At 42.8% G+C, this 18,334-nt stretch overlaps 1 protein-coding gene across 3 annotated transcripts in view; it reads left to right on the forward strand.

Annotated features, from left to right (window-relative positions):
• PIK3AP1 (phosphoinositide-3-kinase adaptor protein 1) overlaps window positions 1-18,334 on the forward strand; it is a 120,647-nt gene that overhangs the window by 71,983 nt on the left and 30,330 nt on the right. For all 3 annotated transcript variants that reach the window (XM_077878164.1, XM_077878163.1, XM_077878166.1), the window contains 2 exons: window positions 12,862-12,957; window positions 15,345-15,542. In XM_077878164.1, the coding sequence (XP_077734290.1) occupies window positions 12,862-12,957; window positions 15,345-15,542 (294 nt within the window). The remainder of the gene's footprint in view (window positions 1-12,861; window positions 12,958-15,344; window positions 15,543-18,334) is intronic.

Genomic DNA, 18,334 nt, shown 5'->3' on the forward strand with positions numbered 1-18,334 from the left:
TATAAGTGCAAATATATATCATAAGCAGTTTTCTTAACCTATATATATGACTAATGAAATATTTAGAAGTCATGAAGGACATAAAACACTTCATTGTCCAGGACAGCCCTGCACATTGCAGAGTATCTATATCTTTCCCTGCTAAATACCACTGCAGTAGTCTCGAGACCCCTTATCTGAGGTCTCACTTTCCTGTGGTTAGCTATGGCCCAGAAGCAGTGGATACTCCCTCTGACCTATCTTTAGAAGGTCAGTGGTAGCCTAATGCTACGTCACAATGCCTACATCATTTATCTCATCACGTAAGTGTTTTATCATCTGTCATCACAAGAAGGGTAAGTACAGTAAAATATTTGAGAATGAAATAAACCATGTTCACATAACTTTTGTTACAGTATATTGGTTCAGTTCTCTTTTATTATTAGTTATTATTGTTAATTTTCTACTGTGCCTAATTTATAAATGGAACTTTATCATAGATATGTTTATACAGGGAAAAATATAGTATATTTAGGGTTTGGTACTATCTGTGGTTTCAGGCATCCACTAGGGGTCTTGGCATATGTCGCCCAAGGATAAGGGGAATTACTGTCATTTCCCTCCATCCTGGTGACAACCTAAAACCCCCCTCTTAGATTTTCAAAGCTTCCCCTAGAGGGCGGTACTGCTGCCTTTAAGAACCACTGGTCTAAATAATGTTGGACTTCGATGCACAGTTGGAGCAGGAGGACCTACTACAGGCCCTCAAACAGCCTTCTAAATATGTCACTACCAATAGCTATGAAATGCTAAGCACTCTGAAACACTTCCTAAAATTTAGCCTTTCTTCCCTCTGGACTATTCAATAGACTCAAGAAAGGCAAGACAAATACCCATCAACACATCAGCTTTATTGACAGAGGGCTTTCTGGAATGGGCAAGATTGAATATTGCCAACCTTCAGGCTAAGAAGAAGACAGAGGGACTTTGGGCACATGAGGCAGGGGGATGAGCTTGAGTCTCCCACCCAGGAAGGGAAAAGCAGGCACCAAGAAGGTGCCTTGGAGTAGAGGGTGTGGACAGCTCAGGGGCCGAAGGCAGACTCTGACACCAGCAGGGCCTTTGACATGGTAACCCCAGCACCTGGAAGCTGTGGTCCAGTCATTGGTAGGTGTTTGCTAGATAAAGTGGCTGCCCCTCTTGGGAAGCGGGAAGAATGAGGGAAAGCTCAGTAGATGCTACCTTCCTGCACCTGACAGGGAGAACTAGAAGTGCTGGAAGAAGCTCTTCTCGAATGAGCCATGACCTAGCAGGGGGGTGAGGAGAGAAGGCATCATCCCTGTATCCACATCCTCTATCTCACTGAATCCTTCAAGCCACATAAAGATGCTTTGATTAACCTGCACTTTACACTTGAGAAAACTGAAGTTGAACAACTTTCTCAAAGTCTCCCAGCTAATAAGTGATAGAGCTCACATTTGAGGTCTCTGTCTCTAGGACAGTATTCCTTATTTCCTGCCAGAAATCTCCAGCTACTGCCATAAGTTTTAGTTGTAGTTTCTTCTAAAGAAGCCATCTAGCAGCTACAGCCACGGCCCCAATGTTAGCTCACCAAGAAGCCCCTGGCACCCTCTGCACTTGCACTTCCATTTATCTCTCTATGGACCCAACAAGTGTTTCTGGAGCATCTAATGTGTTTTAGCTGCTTGCCTCTTCTGGGTGTCGGGGAGACAGGAGGGGCCAATACACAGTCCTTTCCAATCTGGAACAGAGACCCATTCACAAAAGAACATTTGGAGGATAACTGGTACCTACTTGGAAAGCCAGAGACTGTGTATCCACATTTCTGCCTTGTGTCCTAACTACAGGGTAGTTGAACGGTTAAAGAATCCCCTGCTTCCCTAGCTGTTCTGTATTGACAGAGTGCCTTCACACACCTGGATGCTCCAACACAAGAAATCTCCTCATCATACCAGTGGAAAGCTGCAGGTTATGCTAAAGGCAGTCACAGGAGGAACAATGAACTTTTCCAGCACTTCCCAAGGCAGTGGAGTGCTATGGAGCTGGCCTAGTTTGTGGCTGTTGGTGACTTGTAGAGTTATATGGGGTCAGGGGGATTCTGGTTGCCCTGGAGCTAGAAGGAGGCCACTTAATAGATATGCTGTAAGAATTTGACTGCTCTGTGGATAGAGAAAGGAAACTCACTGCATTTTTCATTTGCCGGATCATATAAACTGCATTTTCTGATTCTAGATATGATTTGTTTTGTGTTTCTGTCTCTGTGGTTTAATCTTAAGAAGGACTATCTTACTGGCCCAGAAGGAGCAGCAACTTGTACCTGGGGAGGAACTATTCATTTTATCACCAGTGATTCTCTAGGAGAGAAAGAGTTTAGTTCATAAATAAGCAGGAAAAACTGATAAATCTAAGATATGTATTTGCAACACCAACTGGCACAGTAATAACTTGCAGTGTCCGCCAGCCCTTTCAAGTAAGTGGACCACTTTGATCTCATCTGTTATTTTGTCCTATCATTCTTGGGCTAGGTGGATAGAATTATCTCCATTTCACAGGGGAGAACACTAAGGCTCAGATTTTACTAGCTTATTTGAGTCCCAATGAGGGAGAACTGGGTCAGGAATCTGGGTCTGCATATTCCCAGAGGCAAGTCTGTCTGCTGTACCACTGGGACAGAGGACTCTCCTGGCCTGTCCATCTAGGATCTGCATTTGCCAACCTTGGGATGGACACTTAGGAGCTCTTTCCAGATGTCTCAAGAGCCAGGTTTCTCAGTGCCCTACCTTTGTTACCATTCAGTCCTCGAGGCTGAAAGTAAATGTATTAAGGAAAGCAAGTTATGTTTATTCCTACATTTGTTCACAGGATGAGCATTATGGAGTGTAGGCTTTAGACCAGCTCTTTACTACTTCTTTGGGGGTCACTCAAATGTATTGGGACAAATCTGCCTGTTTCTGACTTGAATTTTGGAAAAGGAAGAGTAGTAAGGTCTCCTTCTCCAAAGGGAATCCAAACAGCCACTAGGTAGGAAGGTTATGGGGGAAACTGCCCATGATGAGTAAAGTTGGCAGGGGAGTGATGTTGGCTTCTGACCCTGAGATGTTATCATTCCACTCTGGGCTCTCCTTCCCCTGAACTTGGGTAGGTGTACACACACGTACATGCACACAGTCACTCACACCCCTCACACTCATGGTCTTTAGTTTAGCTATGCTGCCACCAGGTGGTAACTACATGCCTTTGTTATTAGACCTTCAACTCTGTTCCCCATTCTCTTGAGAATTTTTTGTTAAAGACAGATTTAAACCATCAATTTCCTAACTTTACTATATATTAAGAAATAAGTATCTTGGGATCCCCGGGTGGCTCAGCAGTTGGAGTCCCAGGATCAAGTCCCACGTTGGGCTCCCTACATGGAGCCTGCTTCTCCCTCTGCCTCTCTCTCTCTGTCTCTCATGAATAAATAAATAAAATCTTAAAATAAATAAATAAATAAATAAATAAATAAATAAATAAATAAATAAATATCTTTATTAAGGATAAGCTTATGCAAACACTAAATAGAAATTCAGGCTGTCCAGGGTTGAAACTGACCCAGTGGGGCAAAGGGAGGCTCAAGGCACTTCCTGACTCCCATTGCTCCATGTTTCCCCAGGTGTACAGGACCTGTGTGGGAGATGTATGCACTTAGTGAAAGCATGCTGGATTAAGTGTTTTATTTATTTTTTAAAGATTTTTAAAAATTTCATTTTAGAGAGAGAAGAAAAAAAAAAGAGAGAATGAGTGGGGGAAAGGAGTGAGGCAGGGGGAGAGAGAGAAGCAGACTGTCCACTGAGCAGGGAGCCTGACATAGGGCTTGATCTCAGGACCCAGGGATTATGACCTGACCTGAAGGCAGACGCTTAACCTACTGAGCCAGCCAGGTGCCCCTAAATTAAGTGTTTTAAAAGCTAATAAGATAAAATCCCCACCACCAGCAGTGACCATGCTCCCCTCTGTACCTGTATAGTCATGGGTCAGGCTCTCCTGGGGGCCCTGCAAGCAAATCACTTTGCACTCTGGTTATGTTCATGTTTCTCTGGTTACACACCCATCTCACGAAGCCTGGATCATCCACGATAGGTGGATGTACAACAGGTGCTCAACTATTTTTTGAATTTGAAAGTACCAGAAAATAGAAAGTCGTCCTGGATTTTGTGGGGTGGAATAGTTCGTTGACATTCCAGCGCAAGGACTTTCCTGATAGGTGGTGGTGAGTCATCTGATAGACAGCCCTGAGCACAGGATTTCTCGGGGTGAGGTGGGGGAGTAATGGCCCTTCCAGCGCTCCTGGCTGCCTTTCCTTTCCTGTCTCTTCCATGCTGTTCCTGCTGCCTGGATTGCCTCTTTTCTCAGCTTGGAAAATGCTCAGAGTCCTTCACAAAACCCAGACACTTCCATGTCCATATTCATGTGTTTATTCCTCGCTAATTTGTGCATTCAAACATTCATTCATTCATTCAGCAGTATTGATTCCAACCTCTCGTGTGTTTCAATCACTGTGCCAGGCGACAGGGAGTCAGTAGATAAGAGGGCAGATCCCTGCCTCCCAGAGCTCTCCTTCTGGCAGGAGAGCTGGATATTAAATAGAAATAACACATAACTAAATAGAGAACTACAAACTGTGACAGTGCTATGAAGGAAGATGTCACTGTGCACCAAGGGGACAGCTGTGGACATGGAGAATGAGGGGAAGAGGGTGTGCGACTTAGCAAGTCATGGTGTCCCCTGCACCCCACCTTGAACTCAATTTTGTGGATGGAGTCCTGCCCAGCAGAGAGTCTGTGTGCTTGCCCGGGGTGCTGTATCGAGGCACTGGTCTGCATGAGATCCCTGAGACTTGTTGCTTCTCCTAGCCTGTTCATGCTTAGCCTTTCCTGCTTCATTGCTCAGTGCCCCTTACCCCTTGTAATTTCAGATTGCTGTTTCCCTTCTCTTTGTCTCTGTTTCTCTGTCTCTCCCCAGTGTGTGACCATCACTCCCTCTCTCTGCCTCTCTCCCTCTCATCCCTTCTCCATTAGGATGTGGGGAGGGTGGACTACCTTGCCGACATGGGTGATGAAAGCACTGTATTCCACCTGAGTGCATATGGCCCCAGTCAGGTTTCAGGTCATTGTCAAATGCTTTCCCATGCTGTTCTTTGCTCTAAGACTCTTTTTTTTTTTTTGGCTACAAAAATCCTTGCTAAGAAGAAAAATCTTTTGGCCTGCTTTCAGAGTTTGAGAGCCTTTCCAGAATAGCCTCTCGGCATCTGACATTTTACCATATTAGATACTCAGATTAGGTTTTATATTAAATTAACAACACATAATCTGGATTGAGTTTCTACTGCAGCTAAGTGATCTAGATTTATGTCCCCTGAGGAGTATCATATGGGTTTCTTTGAAAATTCATTATTGCTCTTGACTCATTCCTTAATTAAGTGCCTGCCTAGGCTTTCTCTCATCTGTTCAAGCTTCTTTCATTCCAGGGATGGGTTCTTTCTGATTGACTCCCTAAATGAAGTACAGTGTAACTCTGTAGCTGGCTCTTCCCTGAAGGCCATGGCACCTGGGTCTCCTTATTACATATTTTCTTCTTTCTAGGTCTACTGAAGTCAAAGAACTTTGCACTTTCTCCTAGACCAGCAGGTTTCTGGGCTTTTGAGTTTATTGTTAACTGACAAGTGGGGAAGGTTAAGTGCTTGGAATCTGATGTATAAACCCTGAGCATCCAGGAATGTAGGGATTTGTTGTTCTGTTTTCCTTTACAAAATGTCCTTGTTTGGAAGCAGACTGCCTTCACCTCCAGAATTTCCTGTGTATTACAGTTCACTGAGATGATACTCACCATGTGCCTGATTTGTATGTGCACATGGGGTTATCACATTTAGAATTTGAGAGAGTCTTATTATGCATGAACTCTAAAAAACCTGACTCTTCATTTATTATTACAAAGGTAGTATCTGTTATTCCTAGGACTTAGTACCTACCATAGATATGGCAAATAGTGTTTGAAAAATAATTTCATGTGCCAGGGTAGGTTAGTTGGTATTGAGAGCCTGAGGAGCTGTGCTAAAGATTCTGAGTCCAGAAAGAATGCTATGACTGGTGAGTGTCTGCCTTGAGTATACAGAATAGAGACTCAGAGGTCAACGTATGTATTTGCTGTCTTTGGTCTAACTCAAAGATATTTATGTTCAATTCAGTATGAAAAGAGTCATTTTATTTAAAATATAAGTGGAAAGAAAGTCATTTTTAGGTAACTTCATTTAAGGCAGTGTGCAATGCCTACATCAGGCCAGGGCTGCTGAGGCCATGTGTGGCCACGATGGACTTACTTGAGTTGAGTGTGCCCTAATCCCTGTGTCGTATTGCCCTTGCTAGCCCCGTGTAGGAAGGAAATTTGTGGCAGGCTAACTGTACTGGTACTTGTTTCCATCTGTGGTAGGCAGAGTAGAGCCCCTTAATCTGTGAATGGGCTAGATGACCTGGCAAAGGAGAAGGAGAGTTGCAGATGGAATTCAAGTAGCTACTCCCCTGGCCTGAAGTTAAGGGGAAATGTCCTGGATTACAGGGATAGACCCTATATATAATACAGGTATAATCACAAAGATCCTTAGAAGTAGAAGAAGGAATCGGAAAACAGACCAGAGATGACTCTGTGAGAAGGACTCAGTCCAGCTAAGTTTGGTGCCTGGCATTGCTGGTCTGAAAGAGGGAGAAAGAGCTCCTGGTGCCAAGGAGTACAGGTGGCCTCTGGAAGCTGGAAGGGGCAAGGAGATCTGTTTTCCCTAGAGCTCCCAGAAAGGAAGGCAGTCCTCTCAAAACTTTGATTTCAGCCCAGTGAGACTCATTTTAGAGTTGTGAACTACAGAATGGTAAGGTAATAAACTTACGTTGTTTTCAGCCACTATGCTCGCGGTAATTTTTTTTACGGCAACAGTAGAAAACTAATACACTATCTAGGTTGCCTCAATATAATAATGGTATCCATTAATATTTAGTGCCTCACACTGTTGCTAAATATTTTACAAGCATTGTCTCCATTGGCCCCTACCATTTTCCTGTGTGGTAGGTACTATTTATCCCCACTTAACAGACGGAGATACACAAGTGAGTGATATCAAATATCTTGCCCAAGGACATAGAGCTAGTAAGAGTCAGAGCCGGGGTTTGAACCCAGTTCTCCAGGATGCCAGAGTCCATGCAGGTACCCCCTACCTCTGGCCCTGATGTTGACCTGCACTAGTCATTCAGTCAGTGGCCAGTGTCTTCATCTCTGTTGCTCACCTGGCTTCAGTTGCTGCCTTTCTCTAACTTGATTTCCCCTTGAATGCAGAGGATTCACTTGGCTCTGGCCCTTGTTAGAGTCTTTACTGCTGATCCCCAGGCTTTCTCCTGTGTCTGGAGATCACCTTCCTTCCCTTTTCTGCACCCTGTGCACATCATGCTCTTCCAGCCATGCCTCACATGTTCTGGATTTAGCCTCTGTCTTTAAGGTCAGCCTCTACCTATATAATCCTGGCAGCACAGGATGGGGCCAGAAGGCATTGAAGAGCTGCTAGAATTTCCCCTCGGTGTTCATTGCTGAGCCCACGAATAAAGAACGTGATAGACCTCAGAAAAGCACAGGGTAAACAGGCATGGGGCCTCCAACTCAGGTCTGAACTGCATCAGTAGAGCCTTGGCAAAGGAGGAGAGAAGCCTGCAGCTCTGTCTGTCTGGGACTTGGTGTTTAAGAGCCACGATCCAGAAAATGCCTGGCAAACCTTGTCTGTGAGTCAGATTTCCACACATAATTCTATTATAAAGCTTGGCATTTGTTATCTTAAGAATTCTCCTATGCGGGGCAGCCCTGGTGGCTCGGCGGTTTAGCGCCGCCTTCAGCCCAGGGCGTGATCCTGGAGACCCAGGATCTAGTCCCACGTCGGGCTTCCTGCATGGAGCCTGCTTCTCCCTCTGCCTGTGCCTCTCTCTCTCTCTGTGTCTCTCATGAATAAATAAATAAAATCTTAAAAAAAAAAAAAGAATTCTCCTATGCTTCAAGTATATTCAAATATAAAAATGTTAAATGGGCATAGTTTTTTACTAGGAAATGTAGTACGTGTGATATTTGAGAATATGTGTCAAAATTCAGATATTAGAATGAACTCATAAGCATTTGTTACTCTGAAGGAGATTTGACTTCAAACAAAGTTATTGTTAAGAATAAGTAAAGGCAAAAAAAAAAAAAAAAAAAGAATAAGTAAAGGCGGGGCACCTGGGTGGCTCAGTCACTTGGGTGTCTGCCTTTGGCTCAGGTCATGATCCCAGAGTCCTGGTATCAAGCCATGCACTCTGCTCCCTGCTCAGTGGGGAGCCTGCTTCTCTCTTTCCTCCCCTGCTTGCTTGTGTTCTCTCTCACTATCTCTGTCTCTGTCTCTCTTGAATCAGTACAATCTTAAAAAAAAAAAAAAAAAAGAATAGGGAGGGGCCATCTGGTTGGCACAGTTAGTTAAGCATCCAACCCTTGGTTTTGACTCAGGTCATGATCCCAGGGTTATGAGATTAAGCCCTGCATTGGGACTCTGCTCAGTGGGGAGTCTGATTAAGACTTTGTCTTCCTCTCCCTCTGTTCCTCCACTCTCTCTAAAATAAAGAAATAAATCTTAAAAGAAAAAAAATGATTAAGTATGAATTGAGTCCTTTTTTAAAAAAAACTGTTCTCTGCTTAGGACATTAGCTTAGGTATATAATTTAATAATAAAGACAATAGGAATAATAGTAGTAGCAGCTAGCATTTTTAGCACTTTCTCTGGGCTAGGCACCGTGCTAGGCATGTGGCCAGCTTCTCATTTAATACGCATGGCAAACCTCTGAGATATATATACTACTCTTATCACCATTTTACAGACAGGAAAAGAGAAGCTGAGAGGATTTAAACAACTTGACCCAAGATAATCATGGGCAAAGAGTTAAATGTAACAGCTATCATTTCCCCTTCTGCTTGAGAATTTGACCTTCGGTTGCCTTTCCAGCTCTGTTACCCTGGTAACCTGATAAGAGTCCGAATGTCAACTATGTTTCTAGGCAACATTGTCTATGATAAAAATGACCCCTAATTGGTTGGTAAATTGCATCTGGAACTGGGAGGAGCTATATGTGGACTCTAAGTACCTGAAAGGGACAGCACACTTTGGGCTTTCCTGAGAACAGTGACTGTCATGCTTGGAGGACTCTGGAAGTGTGCCTGAGGAGTTGCCATGAGAGTGCTACTCTTGTGGGCCATGAGGATGGCCTTTTCACTAGAGTGGCTCCTTCCATCTGCCTGACACAGATCTCATCTCCCTGCATGTAAGCTGCTGGACTTGGCACAAAGACTGCCCTCAAGGAGGAATGCTCCTGGGCCCTGTCCTGCTGGCCTGTGTCCTGCGTCCTCCTGAGTAGACTGGTGCCCTCAGTCATCTTGTGAGCCTGCATGATCAGGTGGATCTAATACAATCTGCTTGGTGTCAGACTGATGGGTGTTGAGATCCTCCAGCCAGGAGTGGAAGAATCAAAATTGTTCCTAGTCCCAAGCCTCTCTTTACCCTTCCAAGCTCAAGGAGGAGAAATAACTCTACTAAGGTCCCAGGACTGATATTTAGCAGATCTAGTTAAGGTGTGTATGATTACAATATAGAAAGATCTGTTTGTCACAGGTAGGTCATTTTGCCCCACCTTGGTCATAGTACCCAATGTGCATGGCTCACAAGTGTCACTGGAAGGTGACTTGGTACATAGGTGGACAGGGGAGGTAGGTCATCCCTGGGGACTGTGCTTCTTTAGTTTTCCCATTGCATTTTCTTCTCTGCTTTTCAAATCTCCCCACATCCTCCAGTTCCCCCCTCCTTTTTCAAAAAGAAACAAAACCTTTATTTTGAACTGCTTTTAGATGAGAGGAAAGTTGCAGAAATGCTAGTGTTCCTGTATACTGTTCATCCAGGTTTCCCTGGTACTAGCGTCTTCTACAACCGCAGCATAATTAGTAAAGCCGAATTAACATTGGTGTAGTACCAACACCTGACCTCTAGGCCTTGCTCCTGATGTCCTAGTTTTCCCTACCTCTGTAGGTGGGATGCTAGATGCTGATGGGATCTTAGATACTGAGCCTACAGAGGACTCCACAGCGCATGTGGTTATTTCTCCTCCAATTTGCAAAAGTCCCCCAGTCGTTCCTTGTCTTAAGTGCTGATCACCTATTTTCTAGAATGCCCCTCAATTTGTGTTTGTTATATGGTTTCTGTGGTTGGACTGAGGTTGTGAATTTTTGGCAAGAATACCGTAGAAATGGTGCTGTGATCTCCTCAGTGTGTTGTATCAAGGGATCCTGATTTATTTTTTAAAATGAAAACAACTCTGGGTATGTTTCAGAATCAGTTCCCTTATCTCTCTACAGTTTACATTATAGAATTCAGTGGTGACAGAAGAGGTTCCTCATTTGGAATCACAGAGCTTTGGACTAGAGAGTATCAAGCTTTGGACTATTGACTATAGTCAATGTAATGTCTCCACAATAAACTGAAAAGGTAGAAAAAAGGAATGGATTTTTCTTCTTTTTCAGGTGATACTTCAGGTAACACAAACATGATCTGAGCCCTGTATTTCTTTATATATTTTTTTCAGTAGATTAAAAATCTAAAGTATAAAAAGGTGAATGGTGAAAAGTCTTTCTCTAGTACTTGTCCCTTATCTTTTTCGTGCTAGGAAACTGCTGATCTTAATTTCTTACATCTACTTCCAGGGCTTCTTTTTGTATATATAATCAAATACAAATATAGAATCTTATTCTCCCCTTCTTGGGGGCAATAGGTACTATATTGATTTTTCTAAAATATATTTGTTAAAGATTCTGATTAATCAAAAATATGTATTTCTTTTTCCTTTCATTATTATTGTCTCAGATTTTTTTTAAAGTATGTATTATAGCCCCCTATGAATCCCCTCTGGAATCCAGTTGTCCCCCTTTCCCTCTCCAGAGGCAACCATTACCATGAATTCAACATTTATCCCTCCCAGCTTGTAATATTTTATAAGCCTTAAAACTTTATATAAACCATATCATACTGAAAAACATCAGTCTGTAACTTTTTCATTCAATATTCTTCATTCAATGATTTTTATTTTATGGTCATAAAATTTGTATTTAATTATCACAGGAATATGGAAGTTTGAAACAAGGTCCAGTAAGAGCTCTGCTATGTAATAATGTAATATCTGGTCCCTGGGAAGTTTAAAATCAGTCATTTTTTTTATAATTAAAAAAATCAATTAACCTGATAATTGACAAGTGAGCCACAATTTATTTTTTTAATATCCTGAAATTATTTTTGCTTTGAAAATCTAATTGTACATATTTGATCATAATTACCTGGATCTTTAAGAAAAGTGTTAATAAGGTTTTTCTCATTTATGAAAGCCAAAGAAGCCACTGTGGGTAATATGGAAGACAAAGAAATATATAAAATAGAAAATAAAATGTCCATATTCTACCCTACTTCAGAAATAGCTACTATATGCATTTTGACATATTTCTCTCTAGTTTTTTCTATGTATATACAAATATTTTGTTTCAAAACTAGGATTATATCACATGAAGTTTATTATCCTTAATACTACTTCATGACCATGACCTCTTTTCAGTGACTATTCTTGGGAAATGTGACATAGTTACAGAGAAATCTTCATACAAATCCACCAGATTTTATTTAGCTGGTTCCCAAAGATCAAAGTGATTAGGAAATGGCAAATCTATGTATATTGATTACATTCAAACGATTTTTTCTCAAAGTATACTATTCAACTTCAAACTATTTTGCCTAAGCAAATAAATCCTCAGTAATTATGTGATATGACATAGAGAATGCAATCTTTGATAATATCAAAGGTCTACTTTTTTTTTTTTGATTTTTTAAATTTATTTATGATAGTCACACACACACAGAGAGAGAGAGAGAGAGAGAGAGAGAGAGAGGCAGAGACACAGGCAGAGGGAGAAGCAGGCTCCATGCACCGGGAGCCCGATGTGGGACTCGATCCCGGGCCTCCAGGATCGCGCCCTGGGCCAAAGGCAGGCGCCAAACCGCTGCGCCACCCAGGGATCCCTCAAAGGTCTACTTTTAATGCAGGGTTGAAATATTGCTCCCAAAAAGCATACTTCAGAATCATAAAGTAATAGGGTACTGTTGGTTACTCAGGTTAGAGTAGAAGGTACTGTGCTAACTGAATGGTTTTCATACATGGTTTGGGTCTTTGTGGGTTTATGTTTAATAGTGAAAACCAAGTCAATATGCTTCCTCCTTATAAATAATCAAGTCCATGGGTGACCTAGAAATAGAGTTCTTGTTGCTATGTTGGTTGAGATGGCACTATATTGATTGAAGTGGCTCCAACATGTTCTTTTTAACTGTTGCATACTGTTCCATTGTTTGAGTAAGCCGCAGTATACCTATTCTTTGTTATTTTTGCTTCCAGTTGTTTTTTGGTTGTTATAAACAATGCTATAGTTATACACTTAAAAATTAAGCCCATTGTTTCAAATGCAGATGAGCATATCTACCTGTTGAGACCTGTGGTCTAGGAAAGGGCCTGAGGGTCATGAATGTTACTCTTCTTTATACCTCACACTTACAGGGAGTCCTTATTAAGTAATAGATAGTTGTTGGATGGATGGATGGATGGATGAATGCAAAGGAAGATGGATAGATTAATTAATTATTGAATTTCTTGGTCCTTTTGATTTGTCAAACCTTGTATATCCATCTGTATAATCTCCTTGCCTATGTGGAATAACAACATATAAACTCTTAGTCTCCTTTTCTTCTAGATGTCGAAATGCTTCAGGCCAGTGCATCTAATCCAATCCCTGGAGATGGTTTCTCTCGGACCAGTAAGGACTCCATGATTCGCAAGTTTTTAGAAGGTAATTTGCAACTGTGAACAGGAAGGCAAAAAGAGGGAAAGAGAAACAAATGTAAGACATTGCCTGTTTCCATATGATGGTTACTCCATTAAAGGAATGGACTGCCACATACCTGGCAGATAGCATGATTGAACACACTCCATCCCCGTGAGCTCCCCCATTGGCCTGTAAAAGTAGGCCAGGAGTTCCCACCACTGGAGCCACTCATCTGGATAACAAGCTGCCTTCGACAAGACCTGTTTTAAAATGCATATGTTTCTTTTGACTAAAATTTATTGAGTACTGACTAAGCAAAGTACTACTCTGGATGTTGGGCTGAAGGACACAGAGGAAAATAAGATGTGATCAGGGCCCTGGTGAGGGTGGAGAACATAGGGAAATATACACAAACATTGTTAAATTGAGCCTGTGCTGTGTCATGGTTAAGAACACAAACACTGATCTGTAGTTCCCCCTTCAGTTGGCTGGAAAACCTTGGACAAATTCTTAACTCCTCTGGGCCTCAGTGTCCTGAGGTGAATGTTGTGAGAATTAAATGAATTATTGTCCAGTGGGCCTCAGAGCAGGGCTGGGCATAGAGCAAGCAATGAAGGCTTATGATTGTTGTCATTCTTCTCATTATTATTATCATTGAAGGTCAGAGAAGGAGGGTGTTAAATTGTGTGGCTAATTCCTTAACTCCGTCCAATCATTTATAATTAATGGGGGCCTGCCTGTTGATGAAGTAGGCATAGAAAGCAGGTGCTAAGAGGATGGAATTCAGGATGGAAGAAGTAGTTCTGACAGTGAAGAGGAAAGAAAAGTTCTAAGTAGTGGTAGATAAACCATAGCCTGGCTAGCTGCCTGTTTTTGTAAATGAAGTTTTCTTGGAACATTTTGTATCCATTCATTTAGTATTGTCTATGGCTGCTTCCACACTGTAAAAGCAGAATTAAGTTCTTGTGTGCATGGGGGTAGGCACCTTGGGAATCACTGTCACTGGTAGGGTAGCCAGCTGTTTACCCAGGACAACTCATTTTGTTGACATCAGACAAGCTTCTCCAGAACTACTCATGCCCTTGTACAAGATGTTCAAAGGTAAACAGGTGGGAGCTTCTTCACTAGTTGGAAACTTTCCTGAAGGCAGAGCCTCAGAACTTAGAGCCCTGGGATGAGTTGGGGCCCCCTGGTTGGTCAGTCCTCTGGACTCAGGATACAGAGAAGCCAAGAGCAGTCTCCCTGCAGCTCAGAAAAGATGCAACTAAAAATCTTCCAATAAATCACTGGATTGGAAATCCCATAGGAAGAAGGCCCAAGCATTATTCATTCCTGTATCTCAAACAGGTATTTAATAAAGATTTGTTGACTGCATGGTGCTGGGGAGAAGAAAGAAGTTAGAGGAGAACACCTACTATGTTGTAGGCACTGGCTGCATTTCCTTTACCATCTCATTTTGTCTTCACAATACTCCTGTGAATAGGTCTCAGAGAGAAATCAGGCTCAGAGAGGTTATATAATGTGCCCAGGGTCACCACAGTTCACGTGTATGAGGAGCAATGGCATACAAAGTCAGGTCTGCTGAGATTCTCAAAGCCAAGGGGATACAACACTCAGGTCCCGGCACAGAATATTGCAGCCTGTCACCAGGAAAGAGGCAGTGAAAACCTTATGGCTGTGGGACCCCAAGGACAGATGAGGAGTTGATATGCTTCTGTCATAAATCTTTCTCGTTGATGGAGAGCAGAGTGGGGGCAAAGGTTGCAAAAGAGTAGTAGAGCATGGAGGTTAATAGCACAAATTCTGGAGTCAGCTTTCCTGGATGCCAGTCTGGCTCTAAGTAACTTTGGGCAAGTTATTTAAATCCCAAAGGGCCCAGTTTCTTCATTTGCAAAATGATAATAATGATTGTAGTTATTCCACAATGTCATTATATAATCAAAGGAGGTAACTCAGGTAATATGCTTGGAATAGCACTTGCAACAAAGTCATTTTGATGCTGAAGATGAGGATGCTGGAACCTTTGGTGGTGAGGTCTCTGGCCACCCTCACGCTGCTGCCTGGGAACCTGGGGGTGGTTCCAAGTGTCCTTTGTCTTTGGGGGCTATGCTCTCTTTTCTATAGTTCCACTGGGATGAATAACTGAATCCTAGCAATACAACTAAGATGAGCCTAGTGCTCATTCCCTTTTGCTGCATTGATGGGCAGGCAAATGAAGGTTGCATCAGTGTTTTCTCAGTTGCTTCGCATGGGGTTCTCAGTAGATCATACAGGGGACAATATAGGAGAAGATCTTTGCCAAAAGACAGTACTGTACAAATAAGTTATGGTCCACTCTCTCTGCTCTTATGACTGTCAGTCACTGAGTTTGTTTAGCCACTGCTTTCAGGCACCTGTCTCTGTGTTTCTAGGTAACAGCATGGGAATGGCCAGTTTGGAGAGGGAGCTGCACCACAGTGGTCAGGAGGAAGATGTGTATCACACGGTGGATGATGATGAGGCCTTTCCTGTGGACCTGGCCAACAGGCCCCCCGTCCCCGTGCCTAGGCCAGAGGCCAATGCTTCTGGTACTCATCACCTGTCTGACAATGAACCATACATTTCTAAAGGCAAGTATGGCAGGGAGTGGTGCTCAGCGAGGTCTTCAGGCTTCTCAGCCAGAAGTCCCTGGATTCTCTTAACTTCTGAACCATTGCTCAGAGACTATCCCCTTCTGAATGGTCTCTAACCAGCCCCAGGAGATGGTGTTAGAGCTCAGGGCAGATTTTGGAGCTGGCTCACAGGCCATGATCAGAATTCAGTTCTGGCTTTCCTGGATGCTATGAAAGCATTCTGAAGACAGGGAGGTAAACAAGGTTTACCTCTACTCCAAATGGCAAAAACCCTCATAAATTTTTATCTCCTTAAACTATTGTTATTATTGATTTTTTAATAGCTAACATTTATTGAAATCTACCAAGAGTACTCTATTTGGAACGTGTCATTTAATATTTACATTAATGTTTTAGGTAAGGGCTGTTATCCTCCCCAATGTACAGATGAAGAAAACCAAGACTTACAGAGGTCACTATTACCACGTAGCAGAGTCAGGATTTGAACTCAGGGTGCCCAACTCCACAGTCCCAGCTTTCTACCACTATGTTAGGATGTCTGCCTACCTACACTAATACAAATTGGTGAGAGTTGGGTTTGACTTCTTCACAGGGATCCCTGGAAAATCAAGTAGATACTGATGCGTTGTCAGTTTCGCTCTTTTAGGACTTGATTGTATTAATAGGATTCCAAGTACTATAAGAGCTAAGAATTGCCAGATCTGTGCATCTGACCTCCATTCCATTTTTAATAGTATAAAAAGGTGTGGAAGGTATGACAAAAGGAGATCACAAATTGGGGAAGATAGCCCTCAACCAGAATCCCAGGTACAGGGCGACCAGTTAAATATGAATTTCAGACCAATGGCAAGTAATTTCTGTTCCAAATACCATTTTAAAAAAAGATTTTATTTATTTATCCATGAGGGACATACAGAGAGAGAGAGGCAGAGCCACAGGCAGAGGGAGAAGCAGGCTCCTTGCAGGGAGCCCGATGTGGGACTTAATCCTGGAACTCCAGGATCATGCCCTGGACCGAAGGCAGGCACCAAATCGCTGAGCCGCCCAGGGATCCCTGCATTTTTTTTTTTTTTTTTTTTTACAATTTTGGTTTTGGTTTGTTAAACCTGGCAACCCTAAACTGGGTAGAAATACAGTAGAGGGACATTTTGTAGCCAGGTGTTCTCCGTGATTGCAGTTTGCCATTCCCTTGGGTAACATCTCCTTTGGCATGTGCAGCAGTCACTATTGGTGCTCTCCCTACATCCCCCTAGCTCTTTATATTTCTGTGCCTCCTGGTTGGATTATGCCTATCAGGACATGTGTGTCTTAGTCTGACTGCTTTCTCTGGTAGCTGGAGCCCCATCTGCCTTAGCAAGTCAGGCTGGAAGAGTTGAGGGGATTAACACCCCTGAGCCCTGGAATCTAGTGACTGATAGATTGGTGGCTGAGTACCCCGGCATCCTTGCCCTTCTGCTGGGAGAACTCTGAGGTGTGTGTTCTACATTGCTTTCCAGAGTTCCCTAGCTTGCCCATCCTGGTAACTTACTGGATACCCACCCTGTATTGTTTTATCCACTTCCCTGTCTCACCTCCATCACTCCCCACATCGACTCTTTGCACCTGGATCCTTGTCCTCAGGTCTGCTTCTAAGTGAACCCAAAAGAAGAAGCATGTGAATATATATTGATAATTCCTAAACGGTATGAGGGGAGGAGAGAGTGTTACTGGTATGGCTCATTGTGGGAGCTGGGACAGGGGCACAGGTGATTCTTAATGCTCCCTGAAGGACTTGGCTAGGCAGCTAGGGAAGCAAAGGAAAGAGAGGCAGTGGTTGGAGGCCAGAACCCCTGGGTTTGTGCCCTAGCCTTTGTATTTCCCAGCCGTACAGCCTGGGACATGAGGTCAGTCATTTCGTACTCTTTAGCTTTCCTTTCCTCATCTGTAAAATGGGTACAATAGTGATACATGTAGACATCTATGCATCTATCATAATCCTATCTAATATACTGGGTCAGAGCCTGATTGTGAGGATCAGATGGGAGGATACATTTATAAACTGTAGAGCACCACGCAGGTATTGCTCATGTTAACTAGCATGTCAAAGTACTACTGTGCTATTGGCATCCATCTCAAGGTTTGGCTAACATTGAGAGCTTGTTTGTGCCAGATACTATTCCAAACACTTTCCACATATTAACTCATGTAATCATCACAACAACCATTGAGGAAGGTGCTGTTATCATCACCATTCTATAGATAAGAAAACTGAGACCAAGACAGGCCAAGACTCTTATCCAAGATCACATGGTGCCTAAGTGGCAAAGCCAGGATATGAATCCAGGGAGCCTTAATCACTATGCTTTCCTACCACCAAGGGAACATTTGTCATGTCTCCATTTTTCTTTTTAGCTTTTGTGGGTCTGTTGCTCACTGACTGACTTCATCTAAGTCCCTATAGAGCCGTGCACGCATTCTATCTGCTCCACTGCTCCGTGTTTTGTCTTGTTGACATGTTAAGTGGCACTTCCTTTTATTCTCAAGCTTCGGGGTGTTCCATAGCCAGTTTAGGGTATTCCAGGGTCCAGCTCGCATCCTCGTTCACATTACTCTTTTCTTTAATGATTCATCATGTCCTCTGGCTGGCTTTGGCTTTCTGGCTTTGAGACCTAGTCTGTTTGGGCTGTTTTTCTTCCATGATCCCTCTAGCTTTGGCACCTTAGTTGCCTCTGACTGGAGTTTTGATTTACAGACCTGAATATGGTGGTCCAAAATGTGATCCATCATTTCCATTTTTATATACAATTTTG

The sequence above is a fragment of the Canis aureus genome, chromosome 29, assembly GCF_053574225.1.
Source record: "Canis aureus isolate CA01 chromosome 29, VMU_Caureus_v.1.0, whole genome shotgun sequence".
Lineage (NCBI taxonomy): Eukaryota > Metazoa > Chordata > Mammalia > Carnivora > Canidae > Canis > Canis aureus.